The sequence below is a fragment of the Leucopleurus acutus genome, assembly GCF_964270905.1.
Source record: "Leucopleurus acutus genome assembly, chromosome: 6".
NCBI lineage: Eukaryota > Metazoa > Chordata > Mammalia > Artiodactyla > Delphinidae > Leucopleurus > Leucopleurus acutus.
Genome location: NC_139149.1, coordinates 114,269,353 through 114,292,724, shown reverse-complemented (window position 1 = coordinate 114,292,724; position 23,372 = coordinate 114,269,353). Strand labels below are relative to the sequence as shown.

General features: G+C 46.9%; 1 protein-coding gene across 4 annotated transcripts in view; it reads right to left on the bottom strand.

The window, feature by feature from the left end:
• AGAP1 (ArfGAP with GTPase domain, ankyrin repeat and PH domain 1) overlaps nucleotides 1-23,372 on the bottom strand; it is a 558,850-nt gene that overhangs the window by 101,961 nt on the left and 433,517 nt on the right. For 2 of the 4 annotated variants that reach the window (XM_082841396.1, XM_082841397.1), the window contains one exon: nucleotides 20,875-21,036. The exons of the other annotated variants lie outside the window; for them this stretch is intronic. In XM_082841396.1, coding sequence (XP_082697522.1) covers nucleotides 20,875-21,036 — 162 coding nt within the window. The remainder of the gene's footprint in view (nucleotides 1-20,874; nucleotides 21,037-23,372) is intronic. 4 annotated transcript variants of the gene reach the window in all.

Below are 23,372 nucleotides of genomic sequence, written 5' to 3'. Positions count from 1 at the left end.
AACCAGCCCAGGCCATCGCCCCAGTAAGAGGTGGAGCTGGAATTCAACCCAAGATGGACTGAGTTCCTGACCATCCCCCCAGCTGCCGGGCATCCTTACCTTCACCAGCACAACCCCTTTTGGTGCTTGGCCGCCTGCCTGGGTTGGCCACACACTGTGGGAAGAAACATGCCAGGAGAGCGGAGTCTCACTGATAATTGAGGAAGAATAGGCATCTGGGCACTTGCAATGCTGGCTGTTTCGCTTTCATGGACAGCGAGATTCTAAGCATTTTTTAGAAGTTTGAATCTGTAGAGAATCTTTCTACTTTTTTTCCCCGTGACTCACAATTCAAGAAGATATTAGAGGAGACCATCAGAGGTAAAAGGAACATTTTCCGAAGTCGGAGCAATGAGTAGAAATAAAACCCTTGCAAGAAATATTTCAGCAAAAGAGAAATTTCTTCTTCTTCATTAGAGTAAGGAATTGCAGAGTGAAATGCCTTAATTACCCATGAAGCAAGAGAGCCTTATGTGATTGCCTTCGCTTTGAAAGCACTAGAAAGAATACCCAGTGTTAGACGCTTGTGTCTTTTTCCAACTGTTGGAAAACTCCCAATGCCATTCGCCAACCTCTGAAAGTAATCCTATGCAGAATAAAACTATTTAAAAACTTTAAAATATTTAATCTACTTTATCTTAAACTGTTAAAGTGACGTACGTAAAAAGGGACCCATTTTTCTTGGGCATCCTTCTGTATGTGGTGGTTCTCTGGACCACTTTTAAAAACAGTACGATTTTCTGATTCATAGTGCTGCTTGCAAAGAATAAACCCTGTAAATATGGGAATATAATTGGATGTGGGGAACAAGCTAGCAGATATTGAAATTAAAGACTGGAGAAATAAGGAACGTATAACAATTCTTTTTTTTTTTTTTTTTTTGGCCATGCTGTGTGGCTTGTGGGATCTTAATTCCCCTACGAGGGATTGAACCAGGGCCCTGGCGGTTGAAACAGCCGAGTCCCAACCACTGGACCGCCAGGGAACTCCCGACAATTCTTAAAAGAAATAAAATATTTCCCCAGTTATTTTACCAGCAATTCCAACGCTGAGATTGAAGTGAAAATCAGCTTGTTTAAAATGATACGGTAGCACGTAAACATGCATATAGATCACTATATTGACTAGAGACAAGTGCTGAGTTTAATGAGGCCCCCATAACTAGAGCGAGATCATGATTCCTTCGCCGGGAACACGCGGACCCCAGAGGGCCACCTGCCGCCAGCCTCGCCTCTGCGGCCTCTCTGCTCCGAGTCTCCTCGGGAGCCTTCCGGGCCGCTGTCCCCGAGAAAATAACCTGGTGCACCTGACTCTTCCTCTGGCTCATCTCATTCCACTGCTTGATCACAACCGGACGTATCATATATTTATTTACCATCTGGGACACATTTTCCACAACGGCAACAGCAGTATGGGGGTTCACAGGCTTTTCTAGAATCTTGCCACATTCCGGCAGGAGTGTGCCTGGAACCAGGACATCGTGTTTCCTAGAGATGGACAGCGTGCGTCCTCCGAGGCGAGGACACAGGAGGAAACGTGGCTCCCGCAATGCTGGCCCACCGTGCTGGGAGGAGGCCCGGCCACGTGCAGGGGTCCCGTGGAGGTGTCTCGGCCGACGGCCAAGGTCCCAAGAGGCAGCACCAACAGTCAGACACGTGGTGACCGGCCCTCCAGACGTTTCCAGCCCCTGGATTTAGAGTCTTCTAGGGGAGGTCCCAGACACCGCAGAGCAGAGACAAGCCTTCCCGGCTGTTTCTGTCCTAATTCCTGAGCCACAGACGGCAGGGAAGCTTCTTAGGGGGTGCTCTGCTCCAGAGGGTGGACATTCCACCTGTCTGTCTATGTGGCCGGCTACAGCAGTAGGTCACGTAGAGAGGGAGGGGCAGGACTTGCCTTGAAAACAGCAGCTCAAATACTAATTCTGGTATGTTGTTTAAGAAAACAGATAATGATATTTGAGCTTGTATTATGTTTGAAATTTGGTTTAAACCAATGAGATTAGGAAAACTATAAAACCAATATAACAGATGAGGGATTCTAATGGTAGAGCACCCGGGGCAGGATAATGATGTCAAGTCGTAAGAACGTCTTCTGGGGGCTGCCAGGTCCTGGCGTATGACCTGCACTCTGCTGGGTCTGAACCTTGCGCGTGTTCATCCGTGACACAGTCCTAGTTGACCTTCACCTGGACCTCCGGTTCTCACTCCTGGCTCAGTTGCAATCACCTGGCGCCCAGGCTCCCCGCAGGCCAGCTGAACCCAAATCTTGGTTTCCAATCAGTGATGTAAACATTGTCCAGGGAGCTGGCTGGCCGGCCGGCCTCTCCACGCGCTTTCCTCCTCCCCGGACCACAGCGATCCCGTGGCTCCGCCACCCTGGGTGTTGCCTCCGGAGCCTTTCACTCCTGCAGGCCTTTCCCGCAGGGGCTACCTGGCCTGCCAGCATCTTCATTCCTTCTCCCCACGACAGGGTCCTCCAGTGCCCCTGTCCTCTTGGTCTCCTGCACTCCCTCCTTTCTCCAGCTGTGACCCTCAGGCAGGCACACCCCTAACTGTCCTGCTTCAGTTCCTGACCCCCACAGCCTGCAGCTTCGGCACAGTCCACGCGGGGCCTCCTCGCCCATGCACCGCCGTGCACAGGACCCTTTTCCAGGCCTTCTTCCCTGAACAACGCTCCCCCAGCCAAGCACATCCTCCCTCGACAGCCCACCTCTCTGTTACATGTGTCACTGCCGAGCTACTGGTGACCTTCCTGCTGTCATCACCCCCTCTTCTCGTCTTCCCCCTCCCGCCACAGCAGCTGGGATGTCGTTTCAGAAATCGGGGCCTTAGAAAGTCCCTGGGGGGCCAAGGAGCTGGGGACGCTGGCCTCGGGGAGGACCGCATACACATCATTCCCCCTCCTTCTGGACCACAAGCTCTCAGTCGGCAGGGCTGCCCCTAGCTGGTCTCTGGGTCTCAGAAGCAGCATGTAACAGTGTCCTCTGGGTAGCAAATGGCCAGTAAGTGTCTGTTATTAATCTGATTTAAAGATCCTTAAATTCCAAGATCAAAGGAGGCTACTAGAGGTAACACATTATGAAGATCTGGTATTGCCTAAGTCTTGAGGCCAGTTTTTACTATTAAATATAATGATGATAATCTCACAACTTTATCTGACGGATAAAGGAGAGGAGGCCTGAGGGGATTAAATTCTGAAGGACAGAAAAACCAAAAAACTACAACCGTCGAGGGAAACACGAAAACACGGCATTTGAAGTGATCTGATGCTTTCCTTAACAGACCGAAACCAAAGTTTGTAACAACATAAAATCAAAAAGGCACAAGAACTAGAGAATCATCACCACTCAGCCCGAAGTGGTCTTAAAAAAACTGAGATTAGTACCAGGTATCTGAAATCGTCTGCTGCAAAATCCCCTGAATCCCGATCTAGGAAATAAACATGCAATGACCACAGAGAAATGAGGGGCGACCGAAGGGGAGTGAATGCTAAGTCACTAATTCTGCAGCGAAACAGAGAAGCTAATCACGGCCCAAGGGAGGTTGGCGGAAAAAGAAACAATAGTCTCTGGTCTTTAAGATTCCATTTGCCCACTGGGCCGCTCATTACTGGGAAGTTATAGAAAAAATGCAAGTGTCCCAGAGATGATGGAAAAGCTGACCTCTGCAGGCAAACTGAAACGGGAGAGATGCCCGTGTGCCTTGACTACGTAACTACTGCTGCTCGGTAGAGAAGCCGGGCTGTCCAGAGAACACTGACCCTCGAGATTAGAGACCGGCTCCCAGTGGGGAAGAGCACGGGATGATGGGAAATTCCAGAGTACCTTAGGGAGCCTGCGACTGATCCACGGGGGCAGGGAAGGGGACCAACCGTCACTCACGTGCCAATGAAAGGAAGTCTTAACTCAGGGTACTTAGGATTTTTCAAAAAGAAAAACAGGAATGATTTAAAAACACGTTAAAGTCATAGATTTCTGTAATTAAGAGGGAGCCAAAAAGTGGATTCACTCAATTGTAGGAGATTCGTCCGTTTCCTATTTTAGAGGAGGGAGAAAGGGAAGTCAGACAGCAGCGTAAGAAAAGAGGAAACTTGGCAGGTCTTCAAAAAGCTACGCATACTCCTAGGTATAGGTAGAAAAAAACCTGAAAAGAGACTCAAACAGATATTTGCATGCCCGTGTTCACTGCAGCATCACACAACAGCTGAAAGGGGTCCATCAGTACCTGAAGGGACACACAAAATGTGGTCTGTCCACACACTGGAGTACTACTTGGCAGCACAAAGGAATGACGGGCTGGCACAGGCTACAACATGGATGAACCTTGAAACCGTGACGCTAAGTGAAAGAAACGAGATGCAAAAGGACAAATATCATATGATTCCATTTATATGAAAAACTGTCCAGAACAGGCAAGTCCACAGAGACAGAAAGCAGACGAGTGGTTATCAGGGGCTGCGGGAGGAGACGGGGAGTTATTGCTTAATGGTTGTGGGGTTTCTATGTGGGGTGATGACAAAATTTTGGAAATAGCTAGTGGCAGGTGAGTGTGAACTTGGGAATGTAATCAATGTCAATGACCTGTATGCTCAGAATGTAATCAATGTCAATGACCTGTATGCTCAGAAATGGCAAGTTTTATGTCATATTTCCCCCCCACAAAAAAGTTCCAAAATAAAAAAAAGTAAGGAAAGAGAATAAGAAAGTAAGGGAGGAAAAAGACAACAACGGTGTGGATGGGAAAAGAGGAAATAAGAGAAGGGAGAAAACTCTTGGATGGAGGAAGGAGAAAGAGAGAGAAAGAGTGAACTGAGGAAAGAGAAGCAAGAATGAGGGAAGTGAGAGGGGAGGGCAGCCCTGGAAGAAGGGCTGGAAGCAGAGGATGGGTGCCAGGGAAAGGTCCTGGAGCAGCCCTGCCCGATGGCCCCTCCTGATACCAGTCCAGGGTCCCCTGCAGTAGCCTCGGTCCTTCCTCAACACCTGAGCCTCTGCTCAGCTCCCACCTGCCTGTCCCCTGGGGTCACACCCGGCCCCGGCGTCCCAGGAGACCCGAGCCTCTCCCGGGGCGGCCTTCCCTTCCCAGCTTCCTCCGTGCAGACCACCTGATGGCCCTGCAGTGGCCAGTGCCTCCACACGGACTCCAGCACTACGGGCTGTGCTCTCACATGTCACAGTGGGCTTGTCCACCTTATTGTGTGGAGCAGTAATTCGAAAGACTTTAGGGGTTAGAAAAAAAGTGACACCAAGATCTAGACTTGGCCCATAAATTAATGGCTTTCAGATCCTACCTTAGAATTCTTCAAGCAAAGAAACTTGGAAAAACATAGCTCTCCTGGGCGAACTAAGCTGATTTGTTGTGATCAGAAATAGAAGGTAGCAAGTTACTGATGATAACAACATATTCATCTCCAAAAGAAAACCAAAGACCCTCCATGGACATTCGGGAACCACTCCTGGTTTGGAGGACATGGTGGCCCCGGCAGGGGTGGCTCTGTTCTCCTCCACGAGGGCCCGTGATGGGGGTGTTTCTATGCCGTTCAAAGACAAACGGGGCCAAACCGTGTCTGCATCCCTTCCCGGCGAGAAGAACAGGAGGGAGGCTGCGAACACCCGTCTCCGTGCTCGTGGAGAGACAACGATGATACAGGCTTCATTCACCGTTTACAAGCTGTTCAAGGAAAGGTCCCAGGCCACCCGCCACCATGGTGGCTCTTAACGCAGGCACATCAACAGGTGACCATGGGCAGGTGAGTTCTCTCCCTCCATCAGGTCACGGCGGGCAGGTGAGCTCCCTCCCCACTTCTCACTCCTGCTGCAGGAGTCTGATCCCACAGTGAGGCAAAAACTAACATTTGGGGAAGCGGTGGAGGGATTCAAGAAAGTAGCTGACTTACATTGTTCACATTCTTTAATCAATCGGCCTTTTCAGGGTAATTACATGGTAATGACAGCACGTATCCTGCACTCGTGATGAAACTGTATTTTCGAGGTACTGACTCTCTCTCTTTAAATGTGAGCGCTGGACTCATCTGCTCAGGTGAAAACACCAGGCTGTAATCAGGTCGTCATAGTGGATGCCAGCTTTCTAAAGTTCCTACCTTAAAACTTGAACCATTTGCTAATTGTGAATTTGATATTTTCCAACTGCCATAAAAATACATTTTGTCAATTTACTGAAACACTGCCAGGGGTAAAACGACAAAAATTTTTAATGGCTTGAATATTAACTTATTATAATTAAGAAATATCCTTTTTGACAGCCTATTGTACAATTCTTTGTTTTATATAAATTTAATCCTTAGGGAAAGTCCTAGATAAGCCAAGATTTGGAGTGAGGGAGACCACTGAAAAGACCCGCGTGAACTTTCAAAGGGAGGGGTGGTCGCTGTGGAGACTCAAGCAGGAGTTTCCTGTGAGGGTCACGAGAGGACACACAGGGAGCGTTTAATCGCAGTGCTGATGTGTAGCAAGGGGTCAATAACTGGGTGCAATGATTGTTGCTAATAGATGGTCAACCGTGGTTTTCTGTTTTGTGATTTTCTCTTTTAAAGAAACATCACGAAATCTAAATTTTGATAGAAGATATTTTATTTTCATGACATCGAGAACAAAGAAATCCTCTGTGTGTGCGTGCGTGCGTGTGTACACGTGCAGAGCATGAAGTTAAGGATTCTGGTAGGTTCTCCTAGGGCTGTTTAGTAACCATGCCTACAGTACACCTCGATTTTGCAGAAAGTCAAGTGACGTGGAAAATCATTCCCTCCTGCAGAAAGCAAGGCCAATCCACATGGAAACCAAGTCAAAGAACAAAGCTACCTACTTACTCAATTCAGAAGAGTCAAATCAGGCTATGGAGGTGCCCAGTGTGCAATGCGAGGGTTCCATCCTCTACGTCCCCCCAGTGACTGAGGCCACAGGGAGCACCAAACCCTTGGTGGATTCAAGATAGATTTCTGAAAACATCCCACACCGATCGCTTGCTTGGGCGTGGCCAGTTCCTCACCTCGTGCACAAAACAGTAGAAGGAACGTTCACATTTTCCTAGCTGATGACTCTGAGACAATCTACACACCAAGAATCTGAATTAAGAGCATGACATGTGAGGAAGAAAAATCTTGGTTTACAACAGTTTTCTGCACATTATCACGTGCCTAACTGAGTTAGCTTCATAATGGGCAACGTCAGCGATCATGCTGGCAGGAAAAAATCCCACCCTTTCAAATGTCACTCGTCTTCGAGACCAATAAGGGGAGGTACACAGCCGGGGAAACGACGTGGTGACAACCCTTTGGGCAGAGACAGCAGAGTTCACAAAACCCAGCCAGGTCGATGTGCACTCCCCACAATTACTGAAGACAAGCCAGTCGCCTGAGGGAAGAATTCATTACCTCTTTTTTTTTTTTTTTTTTTTTTTTTGCGGTACGCGGGCCTCTCACTGCTGTGGCCTCTCCCGTTGCGGAGCACAGGCTCCGGACGCGCAGGCTCAGCGGCCATGGCTCACGGGCCCAGCCGCTCCACGGCACGTGGGATCCTCCCGGACCGGGGCACGAACCCGCGTCCCCCGCATCGGCAGGCGGACTCTCAACCACTGCGCCACCAGGGAAGCCCTCATTACCTCTTTTAACGCTTTTTGCCGAGAAGGAAGCTAACCGACAGAGATCTTATCTCCCCAAAGCGCGAAGCCTCCCTAGATGAATCCGGGAACCCGAACACAGTGGTCCCGTAACTGAATCTGTCCTCCATGCGCAACACGTGTGCTCGGCGGCCAATGCCATGAAATACCTTCAGTATTCTCAAACATGCTATCATTAAACAAAAATTAGACGGAAACAAGGGAAGCCTAAAAACTGACTAGGAGTTCGGATGCTCTAAATGGCTAATACGTCCATTTTTCGCCCGAAACCCTCTCCAAATGCAGTTTTGCTATTAGGCAAAACCCAAAGAAAGGTAATCAATTCCAACTAAAAAGCACTTATCCTGGGAGGATGGTGTGCACGGCGCTTCAAATCCCTGGCTGCCTGCCAAAATCCAGACAACAGCCATCTATGTTTCTGACTAGGCGAAGAGCACAGGGGCCATGCATAATTGACTAGAAGATGGGCTAGAACTGTGGCCAATCAGTGTGTGATCAAAAACGCGTGGAATATTCAGCACCACTTGATTACATGGAGGCCCGTCCTCTCACTCTCCTCATGAAATCTCTTCAAGGTCCAGAGTACTGTAATAAGATCATTACTGTCAAGCGGTACGAATCGCAGGCAATGAGTCTTGGGATAGGAAGTCATACTTCACAAGCTCCCCTGGTCTCTCTCTCTCTCTCTTTTTTTTTTTTGTATTTTACTGCACGCAGAGGCAGCAAGGCAACGAGGCGGCGGATAATGATCACATCGCTGTGTGGCAACTAGAAAGGCACTTTTAAGAAAAAGCAGAGAGACATCAGCTTAAGAGAAACTAAAACATTTTCCCTTTGCTTTTTTTCCCCCTTAAAAAAATTAAATAGAATTAAACTGTGTGCGGTAGTCGCTTTCATGCACTCTGAGATAATGTCATTGAATTTAACCATTTGAGAGATTTTCATATGGCAGCAAAGCCCATTACCCCACAGACAAATGGCCAATTTTCTCCATGTCCCAAGTACAAAAGAAGCCTTGTTAGGTTGTGTGTGTATCTCAGTGGCGATGCCTGAAGTTTGCACCGTACCTGCTTCTTTCGTTGGTGATGACACCCTGGGTTTAATACCTGGGGCCTGTTATATGTCTGAGACGAGAAAGGGGTGGAGTTGAAAGGCAGGGCCGCATTAGCAAAGATTCCTAAATAAACGCACCAAGTTGATCTCGAGCCACACCCACTCTAGAGCGTCAATCATACGTCGCAATAAAATGAGAGCGTGGTGATCACACCCGGCAACAAGGTGCGGCAGACATCTGATCATACTTAAATCAGCAAAGCAGGATTCCAGTGAATGATGGGGAGAGCTTAATCAAGAGCTCCCCTTCTCCCTCCAACTGTCCTGAAAAATGCTCACTCCCCTTGTCCAAAAACCCACAAAGGATATCATCCTCACAATGAACTTAAAAGCTGGGCTCACTGCATCTGAGTTAAACATCCCTAAGTTCAAAAAAGTTACGTGATGTTCCCTGCCTGTTCTCTAATCCTGCATGTTCTAATTGTCTGCAGAGTAGCTGAAGCAGTGATCTGCATCCTTCGTGGAGTGTACAACACACACACACACAGACATAATGAGAAAAGCAATACTGCTTGTAAAGAAGCCATGTCACAACAAGCGTCCTGAGAAAAGAGGCTGAGATCAAAATTAGTAAAGGAATCACTGCTTCCAAGTTCTTAAGAGCAATGGTGGGGGGTGATGGGCACGCAGCCCCCGACCAGCTGTGATGGGGAAAAGCAGTGCCAGGAGACACAGGGCTGAATCACGACCTGCAGAAAAGGCTCCTCTTCACACCCAAGCCGCTGAAGGCCTTTCCAGGTGGACAGCACAGGTACAAGGCAAGCCACACAGACTTCCAAGTCCTAGAGGCCTGATGTAGGCCCCAAGTTCACACTCACCTGCCCATCTCTGGCAAATTACTTAACGTCACCGAACCTTTGTCCTCATTGTGAAAACAGAGATAACACCACCTCCCTGCCGGACACTATGGGTTGTATGAAGGATGCAATGAGGTAACACCTGTCTAAGAGCAGGCACTGAATCTTGGCTTCCTTCTTTGATGCTTAAAGACCTATTCTAACAACAGAGGCAAGACCCCGGGGAGGGAGGAGCAGTGAACAGAACAGGCGTGATCTGCAGTGACCACGTCCATGAAGCCCACAGATAGGAATAGAAAGTTACAAGGCTTCGTGGACCGAATGTTTGTGTCCTCCCAAAGTTCATCTGTTGAAGCCCCTAATCCCCATGTGATGACACCTGGAGATGAGGATTGTGGGAGATAATTAGGGTTGGATGAAGTCGTGAGGGTGGGGCCCATGGGATGTGGTTAGTGGCCTTACAAGACAGAGAGAGAGAGAGAGAGAGAGAGAGAGAGAGAGAGAGAGGGAGAGAGAGAGAGAGGGCTCTCTGTGCACTGAGGCCCCTCTTGGACCTTGGTCTGAGTAGATCGCATCACACCCTGGGTCTCAGTTTCATAGCTGAATGAAGTGACATCCGAAGACTCTGACAGCTCCACCATTTTGAGAACATCAAGCAAATGACTTTGAGAGATTATCTTGGAATCCCCTAAAAGTCGGCTGACTCGGGCTCTCCCCCCCGCCGGCAGAATTCCAACCCCAGGATGCCTGGGGAGAAATGCCTGTCCTGAGTCCTCCTGATGGACATTGGAGGCTGTGGGTTGTTCATGCAGAAAAAGCAGCTCTAAGTTTAGGGCCAATAAAAGGAACTGGGGTCGGCCGCAGATCTGTACTTGCAGACAGCAAGCTTGAGAGCAGTTTGCATCTTTCAAAGGCGAGTCCACTCTTATGTACAGCAGGAGGCTGAGTATGTCTTGTTGCATCAGGGCATCTGCAGGGCCCTGGAGCTCCAAGCCACCTTATACCAAGATTTATCGTGTGTTCACTTTTCATATTTTTTCCCTTTTTTGAATAGCAGATATTTCATTCTGGAGCCTCCAACACCCAGGGTGCTGGGCCGAGGTCCCTTGGGCTCCCTGCACAGGCTGCTCCGGTGGCCACGGCTTATTAGAGGTCTGCTTTCTCCACCAGACGGTGGGCATGCTGAAGGCAGGGGCCCTCAGTCACTTTTCCATCCAGTCCCAGGCATAGCTCTTGGCCTGCAGTAGGTGATTAATGCACTTTCATGGAACTGAATCTAACTCTTTAGTTTGCGTGTACTTAAAAAAAAAAAAGGACCAAAAAATCCTTCTCTTGTTGTCAGCTCATCATGATGGGAATCCTCTGTTCTGGCTTCTCCTACTGTGATCAACTCATCTTTGTTTATTTCCGACCCACAGACTTCCACAAAGGATCTGTGAGCACCGACAGCTTGTGTGTGTTTGTGTCAGAAGGACTGTACCCTGCAGGATGGCTTTTGAGTCAACTGTGCCCCGTCTAGGATGTCAATGTCTAGAGTAAACCCAGGTCTACTCAATTTTAGCAAGTTCATTCCTGTGGAAGCTGGAGTTACAACCTGAGAACTCTCTTTGGAAAAATGATCTGGTTTGTGGGAAGTGGGCAAGTCCATCAGAATATCCAGTGTCTCCTATCACTTCCGCCTCGAGGGCGAAGAAACCCAGCCAACCTGGCTCCCTCATCAGAGTGCTGCATTTTAGGAGTATCATCCAGGAAGACGGCCCAGTGCTTGGTTTTCCCCACTTGCTCGAATTAACTGCTCAGCTTACTGATGCAGGGGCACGTACCAACCAGTTTACTAACAAGGAAGTCCAATTAAGAAGTCCTTCCTGTTAGAAGGAATTACTGTTGATTATGGAATTTTGATGGAATGGATGATGGAGACTTCTGATTTTCTTTCCTTTCACTGAAGGGAGCTGCCAAGCTTGTAACAAGGGGTAGATGAGGAGTGCTGCTGAAATGGTCACAAATAGGAGATCCAAGAGTGAACCACGAGAGGCACACCGGACAGCTTTCATAATCTCCCCTAGCTTTCCCCTCTAGACACCTCCAAATAATACAAAATCACACAAATCACACGAGAAAGCCCCTGTGGACAAGAAACAAGCCATGGTGGTAGCTCCTTGGCCATCATGGGTTTCTTGCCAGTTGTGTGTGCACCATCGCATCTAACATGGAGTAACCAGCACGTTAACTGTGCCCAAGGAGAGAGGAAAGGTGAGAACATCCTGGTGATAAGACACTTAAACAACAAAACTGCTCTCCTAATCGTGCTGTGCAAAGTCCCCAAATCACCACTGATGCCCCAAACTGCCCAACCCTCCACATGACCCAATGGTCACAATGAACCCGAGCTGTGATACACCTGTGGACTGCCTTCTTGTAAAAATGAGTACGCAGGGGGCTTCCCTGGTGGCACAGTGGTTGAGAATCCACCTGCCAATGCAGGGGACACGGGTTCGAGCCCTGGTCCGGGAAGATCCCACACGCCGTGGAGCAACTAAGCCCGTGCGCCACAACTACTGAGCCTGTGCTCCAGAGCCCACGAGCCACAACTACTGAGCCCGCATGCTGCAACTACTGAAGCCCGCACGCCTAGAGCCCGTGCTCTGCAACAAGAGAAGCCACCACAATGAGAAGCTCGTGAACCACAAGGAAGAGTAGCCCCCGCTCACTGCAATTAGAGAAAGCCGACGTGCAGCAACGAAGACCCGACACAGCCAAAAATAAATAAATTTATGTATATAAAAAAAAATGAGTATGCAGGGAAAATGTTGTACAATGCTCCTGCGTAATCATTCTTCATTTCCTCTCCAAAGTCTTCCAAAAATCAACTAATTAATAAAAATTTTTTCAGAAGATAAAAGGTAACTGATCAATTACAGCAACATCTGTTTTCTTAGCATCTAAGTGAAAACAAAACTTTGTTTTGTGACTAATTCAATCACTACCACTGGTGTTTCAGGTTGTTGTAAATAGAAGACATTTAATGAAAGAGTGATGCTTTTTGTGGCATTTTATTAAATAAGATAACCATTACGTATTAAATCTGCAGAATCTACAATGAAGTTCTACAACATGTTAGCTTCCCCTAACCTTTACAACTCAATGCTGTGCTGTCTTTCTTCTGGACCACCCATGCCTCTCTTAAATATTCTGCCTGAAATCCGAGGTACAGTCTCTGCTGCAAGTCTTCTTCCCATATTAAGGCTATGAATGCCTTGGGGTGAGAGAGAAACTGAGTTTTAATTCTCTCGTCTCCCATGGAGCCAAACACACAGTGCTTCCTCTGTGCTTGTTGCTTAATATTTGATGAAAGAATAAAATGATTCACAATGTCAGGTTCTTCTCTGAAAGAATGCAGGAAAACTAAGTCCTGTCTGGCCTCTGCAACTTGAAGTTAATGTAATTTGTAAACATGTTGGAGACCTCGCCTCTGATGGCTTAGTGGGTACAGCTGTGATGGGCAATTTTTCTACTGTAATGGACAGAGGCCAGTTGTGACTTTTTCTCTACAGGATAGTATTTCAATATCTACCCAGGATCAACCATACAATGAGTCTATAAAGACCCAGAATGAACAACCAGGGCATGGAGATGAGAAGGATGAAATAAATTTCCTTCTGACCTTTAGTAAAAAGCACCATGAACCCAAGGGGACCAAAAAACCCAAAAAACAAAAAAACAAAAAACCTCACAAAAAAGAAACAAACCCCCCCCCCCCCACCACCAACAACAGGATTTCTGCATACCCTCCTGTATAATCAGACTGGGTAAATCCAGACTGGCCCTGCATTTTTAAAGAAAGATCTTTGCTACACAACTTCTAGATGTGATGATCCGTATAAAAGTCAGTGTCTTTACATGGAATCTGAGAAATATCAAGGAAGCCACTCTGCCTGCCCCACTCTTAGATTCAAAAGCCGCTCCACACACCTCAAAGACTTGCTTTTTGCCTGGTGGAAAGAGTTTGAGGCAGAGAATCAAGAGACAGTTCTGTCACCTACCAGCAACCTGACCCTGGACAAGAAAGCCACTTAACCTCTCTCTACTTCTGCCTTTTCACTGGGGAAACAGGAAAATTAACACTGGATGCAAACTTGCATGAATGTTATAAAACTAACGAGAACCACCAGATTGGGGAACCACAGAACTGGGACCGCAGAGACCACGGGTACATTTCAGCCGCAATAACCTCACTCCTGAACCCTGGATAAGAAGGTACCCAGAAAGGAGGGTGATTCAAAGGCAATGCCAAAAGACAGCAAGTCATTAGAGATCTGCAAAATCCCCACTACCCAAGAGCTTTCCAGGCACACACCCTTCAACTTGGTTCTGGCCATGAACCCAGGGCCCCTGGGGCTAGCATCCTTCTAGAACCCGGATTCCGCTACAGTGGCCCAACCAGTGCTGGACTTGCTACAGGGGACCAGGAACCTTGCATCTCAGGACAGCCCCGGCTCTTACAAAGTTTTCCTTTTAGTATCTGAACCAAAATCCACCTCCTTGAAACTTCCACCCATTGGTCCCAATGAAACCCATCAGGGCCACCCAGGATGATTCGGGACTCTCTTTCCATGGTTTGAACACAATTAGGATGCCCCCATGCCTCTTGTGCTGTGTCACCATCTTGCTTACCGACACGTGGACTGGCTTCTGTTGATCTACGATCATCACTGAGATCAGCACCCAGATCTGAACATACCCATTTTCTTAAATATAACTAATAATCCTGAGCAAATCAAATCCAATTTAAAATCAAGACTGTCACTGATATTTTAATATCTGTTGTTCCCAATGGTCTATTAAATAAGAATACAAGTAGTATTCGGGATTCAGAAGTTTTGTTGAAAAAGGTTAATAATACCACCTTCACATTTTTAATGGTAAGGCTGGAGGGTGCTGGTTTCCAAGAAGCTTACCTCAAAGTTAAACTCAACGGTGAAGGCCCTATTTCTGACGTTCTTAATGAACAGTCGTTTTCCCAGATAAAAACATCACAAAGGTGCATATCATTACAAACAGGGCCACAGAATTTGAAAAACTCTCACATATTTTTAGAGACTGTATGTATGGAAAGAACAGATCTAAACCTGGGGGAGCCTCCAAGTAGGTAGATAGGGGGCCAGATGCCCGGTGATGCGGAATGTGCTGGAGAAGTACAGAGGATCCTCCAGCAGTTAGCATGGCAGCCCTTCACCTGCCCAGGTCTCAGTCCTGGGAACACCTAGGCACACACCCACCTGTCTGAGGCACTTCTGCTTTAAATGACATACGTCACCCACACTAGCTTGTACCTCTCCATTCTTCCACACTTAACCTAAGGAAGGGGCTGGAATACTTTACAATACTGACTCTTTTAATGAGAGTAATAATTATATGTGAGCCCAGTGACCATGCTGGAACTCAAAATACTCATAAAGGAATTCTTCAGTCATAGATTCTACTCCGATAATTCACCAGACTCATTCCATTCATTTTATTTAAATTTTATTTATTTTTTTATATAACAGGTTCTTATTAGTCATCCATTTTATACCCATCAGTGTATACATGTCAATCCCAATCTCCCAATTCATCCCACCACCACCACACCGCCCCCCCCACCCCCGCCCTGTGGCTTTCCCCCCTTGGTGTCCATACGTTTGTTCTCTACATCTGTGTCTCAGTTTCTGCCCTGCAAACCGGTTCATCTGTACCATTTTTCTAGGTTCCACATACATACGTTAATATAGGATATTTGTTTTTCTCTTTCTGACTTACTTCACTCTGTATGACAGTCTCTAGATCCATCCATGTCTCAACAAATGACCCAATTTCATTCCCTTTTATGGCTGAGTAATATTCCATTGTATATATGTACCACATCTTTTTTATCCATTCGTCTGTCGATGGGCATTTAGGTTGCTTCCATGACCTGGCTATTGTAAATAGTGCTGCCATGAACGTTGGGGTGCATGTGCGTTTTGAATTATGGTTTTCTCTGGGTATATGCCCAGTAGTGGGATTGCTGAGTCATATAGTAATTCTATTTTTAGATTTTTAAGGAACCTCCATACTGTTCTGCATAGTGGCTGTATCAATTTACATTCCCACCAACAGTGCAAGAGGGTTCCCTTTTCCTCCACACCCTCTCCAGCATTTGTTGTTCATAGATTTTCTGATGATGCCCATTCTGACTGGTGTGAGGTGATACCTCATTGTAGTTTTGATTTGCATTTCTCTAATAATTAGTGATGTTGAGCAGCTTTTCATGTGCTTCTTGGCCATCTGTATGTCTTCTTTGGAGAAATGTCTATTTAGGTCTTCTGCCCATTTTTGGATTGGGTTGTTTTTTTTTTAATATTGAGCTGCATGAGCTGTTTATACATTTTGGAGATTAATCCTTTGTCCATTGATTCGTTTGCAAATAGTTTCTCCCATTCTGAGAGTTGTCTTTTCGTCTTGTTTATGGTTTCCTTTGCTGTGCAAAAGCTTTGAAGTTTCATTAGGTCCCATTTGTTTATTTTTGTTTTTATTTCCATTACTCTAGGAGGTGGATCAAAAAAGATCTTGCTGTGATTTATGTCAAAGAGTGTTCTTCCTATGTTTTCCTCTAAGAGTTTTACAGTGTCCGGTCTTACATTTAGGTCTCTAATCCATTTTGAGTTTATTTTTGTGTATGGTGTTAGGGAGTGTTCTAATTTCATGCTTTTACATGTAGCTGTCCAGTTTTCCCAGCACCACTTATTGAAGAGACTGTCTTTTCTCCATTGTATATCCTTGCCTCCTCTGTCATAGATTAGTTGACCATAAGTGTGTGGGTTTATCTCTGGGCTTTCTATCTTGCTGCATTGATCTATGTTTCTGTTTTTGTGCCAGTACCATATTGTCTTGATTACTGTAGCTTTGTAGTATAGTCTGAAATCAGGGAGTCTGATTCCTCCAGCTCTGTTTTTTTCCCTCAAGACTGCTTTGGCTATTCGGGGTCTTTTGTGTCTCCATACAAATTTTAAGATTTTTCATTCTAGTTCCATAAAAAATGCCATTGGTAATTTGATAGGGATTGCATTGAATCTGTAGATTGCTTTGGTAGTATAGTCATTTTCACAATATTGATTCTTCCAATCCAAGAACATGGTATATCTCTCCATGTGTTTGTATCATCTTTAATTTCTTTCATCAGTGTCATAGTTTTCTGCATACAGGTCTTTTGTCCATTCATTTTAAATTGTAAGTATAAGAAAATGATTGTTCTTAATTTAGGTGACAGCATTTTCTTTTTTTAAAAATTTATTTTATTTATTTTTTCATTTATTTTTGGCTGCATCTTTGTTGCTGCACGCGGGCTTTCTCTAGTTGTGGAGGCTACTCCTTGTTGTGCACGGGCTTCTCATTGTGGTGGCTTCTCTTGTTGTGGAGCATGGGCTCTAGGCGTGCGGGCTTCAGTAGTTGTGGCTCGCAGGCTCTAGAGCGCAGGCTCGGTAGTCGTAGCGTACAGGCTTAGTTGCTCCGCCGCATGCGGGATCTTCCCGGACCAGGGATCGACCTGTGTCCCTTGCATTGGCAGGTGGATTCTTAACCTCTGCGCCACCAGGGAAGTCCCCAGGTGACAGCATTTTCTCCCATTCTGTGTAGAACTACTGTTCTTCTGCAGAAAAGAACTACTAAAATCGAGTCCGATGAGGGCCAGGGCAGCGAGAAATTCATGGAAGGAAGATCCTTATTTCCATCAGGAGCACCAAGGATCCCCAGGTGGACAGAGAGTTTCTGGCTTTTCAGGCAGCATAAATACTGATGATACACTTTAGCCTTTACTTTCTGAACAAAGATGCCACAAAGGTAAGGAATATCCAGCGCTAGAACCTCCGTGCTCAGCTAAGAGCCTGGGAAGGGCGTGGGGGCTCCCTTTCGGACTTGGCTGGGCGACGGCTCAGAAGTGCATCTGGGGAGCTCTGACCCCTCCCTCGGCGGGGTTCAGGCCAGGCCCTCGGGGGCCACGGTGGACAGAGGCTTCCGGTCTACTGTGCTGATGAAAGATCAGCGGACAGACGTGCCCAGGGGCTTGTAAGAGGCACCGTGAAAGGTGTGGGCAGCACACGGCTTCCGCTGGCTCCCCTCCACCTGCCCTCCAACGCCCTCAGAGGCAGGCCTGGGTGGCGGCAGCAGTAGTTCTCACACCCTTTGGCTTCTGGTTGGGTCTGGTCAAGGAGGTGGCGGCAGGAGACCAGAGGCAGGGAGGAGAGTGAGGTTAGGCGCTTCTCCTGCGCCCCCTCACCCTTAGGGTCACGGGGGTGGCACATGTCCCTCTGTTGAAGGACACAGCTCCTGATGGAGACCTCCCCCAGACACCGCCCTCTCTGGGTGTTCATAGCCGGCCCCTCCTTTCCCCGTCACCCCACTGGGAGTCTGCACCATCCCTAGAGCTCTTCCCACACCCTGCCCACACCTCTGTAGACAGTCCCTGTGGAAAATTCCTATCAACGACCCAGTTGAGGGTGCCATGTTTTTCCCGGGGCCCTGACTGAAATAGCTGAATTTTATTTTTCTTATACTCTAAAGAAATTTGAGTCTAGTCATCTGTTCCAATGGGGTATGTCGAAAACTACACAATTCACCTACTTTATGGACACCATCTAGAGAACTTTTTGCATCTGCAATTGCGACTTTCCAGCACGAGGTCAAACAAAAGAGAATATACTGGTAATAACAAGTCATAGTGCTTTGCAGGAAAGAGAAATTTTTTTTTACAATTAAAATTAAACAGCCCTCTAAAAATATACAACTAGCTTTCATTTCAAGAAGAGAAGGCTTAGTTTTGATGGTTCCCACAATACACTTTGATTAATAAGAGTTGCTAAGAGTACTAAAAGATATTGTATATCATTGAATCGAAAATGATCTCAATTGAACAATGCATTCTGACTTCAGGGATGCGAAAATGTGAAGAAAAGAAAAATAGTGTGCCTTGGATACAATGCAGTACAGCCTGTCTCCGAAAAATGACTCATTTATAGGTCGGTAGGTAACCTTTCCTCGGGAAAAATGATACGTTTTCTTTTTACCGAGAACTTGTCTTATTTTCTGTTGGAAAGACGTCACACTGTGGCATCACAGAGACAGTCCTCTGAACTACAAAGTGAGGCCCGGCTTCCTCTCTAATCATTAGTGTTGAACTTCTGAACACACACAACCATCACTCATCGTTCATGCCTGAGATGCTGTTGTGGGGTCTAAATTGGGTGTTTCTTTGGTGGCCGGGAGTCTGTCTTTCTGTCGGCATCACTGCCTCAGCAGTAAGGCCCTTTAATGAAAGGGTCTGTGGTTGGTTTGGGGTTGAGGATATGACTCAGCCTCATCACAGGCTATTGCTTGGAGCACACAGTACAACCTCAGTAACTCAGGCGGTGGAAGATGGAAACATCTCAGGCGTCCGACAAGCTTACAGTCACTTGGCAAGTTTTCTGCAAACTCACGGGATGACCGGGATGCTGACTTGAACCCGCAGCCCGATTAAACACGCAACCACTACTGATTTACTTTCAGTCTGTATCTTATTCACACAGCTTTCACTATGTCAGTAGGTGGGTGGATGATTAGAATGTGTAAAATGTGTGTAATGTAGTGAAGGGTGGACTTGATCCCCAGTTTCTACCAAGTGGCAGACACTTTTGAAAGAAGTCATTGGTTGGAAACACATGACAGACACGGTACGATATTTATCCGTGAAATGGGCATGAGGCCTTTCCATAGAGCAAATCTTACTCTTCCCCTGGGTATGTGGGGCACAGGTTCCCCACCCTGCTGAGAGGCCATGCATCTTCCTGGCTTTACCTCAGTCCTTTTGTTGGTGGGGTGTGGCCATCTGTGCATGGCTGGGGGCTTTTTGCTGAAGTTGTTGGAAGGTGTCTCATCAATGCTCAGCATCTGTGGCCGATTTCTTTTCCAAAGGGGAAGGTCAGTGGTGTCTGGGTGGGTGCTTTGATCCATAATCATTATTTTTCACCACTGCTGATATAATAGAATCATCCTCATTTATCATAACAGGAGAGAATTGGTTTTTATTGGCTAAACTTGTTAGCAGGAAGCGATGGGAAGCAAAATGGTAAGAAATGTGGTGAAGAAGGGCTTTCAGACTCCTCCCTGCCACCGTGGGAGCCCCAGCAAGCTCCCTGACACTCTGAACCCCAGTCTCCTCATTATAAATGAAAACGCCACCAAGCAACTCACAGGATTACGGTAAGTGACACAGAGCGTGTACCGTAAACTCTGCTCCTTCCCTGCTAACACATACGTTGTGGGTCTACGGGCTCATCTTTGGATGTTAGGAGGGAACAGGCACTTTCTTTAACACTGAGACTTACAGTCTGAACAAAAGAGTATTCAGAACAAGTGTGGCAGAAATAGAGAAAAAGGGTATCCGTTATGAGGGTATCTCCAGCGCATACGGAACCCTTGTTGAAACCAGATTCCTTTACTACTATTGGTCTCACCAATGATTATTCATGTTATACAACCATGTTTGGGAATTTTAATTTTCCTTTGAAGTATCTGTTTAACTTGTTTATTGAAACCACATTAATTTCACCTCCCACAATGTGTGTGTACGTGTGCATGCGTGTGTATCTCCACTTGCATCCATGGAATAAAAGAACACAAGTCCATCAGAAGGGGCCGCTTCTGAAAGATCACATCGGGCCGTCGCTGAGAATAAAACCCGACTTCAACAAGTCAAAGGAGAAGCAAGACAAACTGTGTCAGCGGGAATACTAATGCAGCTCACAAAACAAAAAGAGTGACGGACGCTAACAGAAGGGGCGTTTATCATCACACGTCGCTGAAAGTCAGCATCGGAGTGGCTGTCGTACTAGAGTTAAGTCTACCGGTGTCAGGGAAGATTCCTAAATTAGGAGGCGCCGATCTTTTTTGGAGGAAGACAACATGGCACAGCTGGGCTGGAGCAGACACCTCGACCCCAGGTTGCCGGGGTCGGGGAAGACCAAACAACTTGACCAGATGCTACGAAGGGGACACCAGCGGCACCATCGACCAGGCCACAACCTCCAGGAGGTAAGACAGCTGCTGTGGTTGAACAGCCTTGAGAATCAGTGAGTGAAGAGAGGGTCCCCTAGCACCGCCTTGTTAGCAAAAAGCACACGCACTGACCTGCGTTATTGTGCATTTGTGGTTCTGAGGATCAATGATTCCACAAATGAGAAAAAGTAAAAATTAATTTTCAGGAACGCGGACTCTGGCCCTGAGGTCCCGGGAGGCCTTACCGTCAGCAGTGCCTGAGAGGCCATCGGCTTTGAAGTTGCTGGTACTTTTCTTCCTCCGATGCTTCTTTCTGTTGGCGTGAGGGGAGGGGGGCGGGTCGAGCTTGGGGCTGGTGGTGCTGGAGATGCTTGGGCTGGAGCACACGGAGTCACCGAGCCCCGTGTCTGCCACCGGACCGGAAAAGGCAAAAGAACGCAAAGGTCAACACTTACAAAGTAGACTTCGCACAAGTACTACAGCAACGTTCCTCCAGTGCCACATCATGCTCCGCAAATAACCCCTGGGCCGGAGGCCCAGAGCATCCCGTGTTAGAGGTCACAGCGCCCCTGCAGTTCAAAGGCAGGCTCTCCTCTTGGCGTCATCCTTATGCTCTGGAGAATTTAAAGTTCTCTCTCTCTCTCTTTTTTATTTTTTAGGCCTGTGCTTCTCCAACTTTTTTTTTTTTAATTTTTATTGGAGTCTAGTTGATTTAAAATGTTGTTAGTTTCCGCTGCGCAGCAAAGTGAGTCAGTTTTACACACATATAGACACTCTTTTTTAGCTTCTTTTCCCATACAGGTCATTACAGAGTCCTGAGTAGAGTTCCCTGTGCTCTACAGTAGGTCCTTATTAGTTATCTATAGTAGTGTGTATATGTCCATCTCAATCTCCCAATTTATCCCTCCTCCCTTCCCCCCCGATAACCACGGTTTGTTTTCTACATCTGTGGCCCTATTTCTGTTTTGTAAATAAGCTCATTCGTACCGTTGATTTTGATTCCACAGATAAGCAGTACCCTATGACACCTCTCCCTCTGTCTTACTTATAAAGTTCTCTATTTTGCGTGGAGTTCTGGAAAAGGAAAGCGGGGGGTGGGAAGCTATTTCCTTATTTTTCTCTTCCTATAATTACTGTGATGTATTTGGAATGAAGGAAAGACTCTTAGGAATACACGTGAAAGTGTCATCTTAAATGGGGTTGATTCCGTGTGTGTACACACAAGATAAAGGCATTCCTGATTCTCTGTCCTCTACCCCCAACGTTATGTATGGCTGTACGTTAGTTTATTAGTAGTGAAAATCGGCATGCCACCTCCCTCTCTCACTGATGTCCAGCAACAGGGTTGGAAGTCCATAGTAGACCTGCCAATTTTTGATTCACAGAAGCTACTTACAAAATTTTACAACCAGTGCACAAATGTGATCATTCACTGGAAGTGAAACTCTCAATTTACTATGTCTGTTTTTACTTTATCAGAGAGAAGAACAGAATGCCATGAAAACACCTGAAATGAACATGGAATTCAACAGAACGGAAAAGTACCCAGAGAAAGTGATGGGGGAACACCATCTAAACACCTCCAAAGTTCTAAGAATTCTGTATTTCATGATTCAGCATCTTTGTAACTCAAAAGACAGAACGTTCTGTGCGATATATTTCATTCATTCAACAAATATTTTTTGAGCGCCTACTGTGGGCCACCACTTTTCCAGATGTTTGGGATCCATCACTGAGAAAGACAGATAAAGGTTCCCGTCTGAGTAGCACTGACACAGTAGTGGGGCCACAACCCACAGCTCATTATGAGGTGGTGAGAGCTGGAGAGGGAAAAGGAGGGCGCGAAGGGTGGACACTGGGGAGGCAGCAGCGCGGTGAGGGGGAGTTGCCATTTTAAATGACAGGGTGGGTCTCACTGAGAAGGTGACGCGTGAGGCAACAGTTGAAGATGGTAAAGGCGTGAGAAGGTGAATGTGCACCTCGGGGAGGAGGAGGTTGCCAGAACCTGGCCCGAAGACCAGGTGTGCGCGCCTGGTGTGTTCCAGAAGCAGAGGGGGGTGCCAGTGGCCGGGGCCAGTGAGGATGGGAGACTCACAGCAAATGGCACTGGAGAGAGGAAGGGGCTTGGCCACCATCTAGAGCCCTGGCTTTTACTCTGGGGGAAATGGGCAGCCTGGCAGGATTTTGAACAGAAGGATGACATGATTTCAAATATAAAGATACTCGAAATCAAAATGAATTTAAAATCTTTTCATTTTCTGATGTTCTAGGACATTTTATCATGTACTGAGAACTGTCAAAGAACACAGTATCTTTTTAGCTACAAATATGGTTCCAGGAATGCCCTAGGATGCAAATTCCTGATATCCTAAGACCAGTGATCCCGTCCCATCTCTGCACGGTCGGAAGGGTCAACCTTGTTTCCATATCCCCGTCACCTGTGGCGCAAAGGCCTCTAGGAGCCTGTCCTGGGAGGGGTGTGAAGAGCCAACCCGCGGCTCCTGCAGGAGAACCTGCCTCAAGGAGTTTGGGGCTCCAGGTTGCATCTTTATCCACAAAGTGGCCATTTCTTCTGCATTCTCTTTCCAACTTCCCACCTGCTCTCCACCGAATCCACACTCACCCTGGGTCCGATCCTTACCCCCCAGGCCTGGATGGTACAGCTAACTGCAGGAGGGCTCTCTCCTGCTGGCTTGCCACCTTTTAAGTTGTCCCAGTCTTCCGCAATACGAATCTTCTAAAA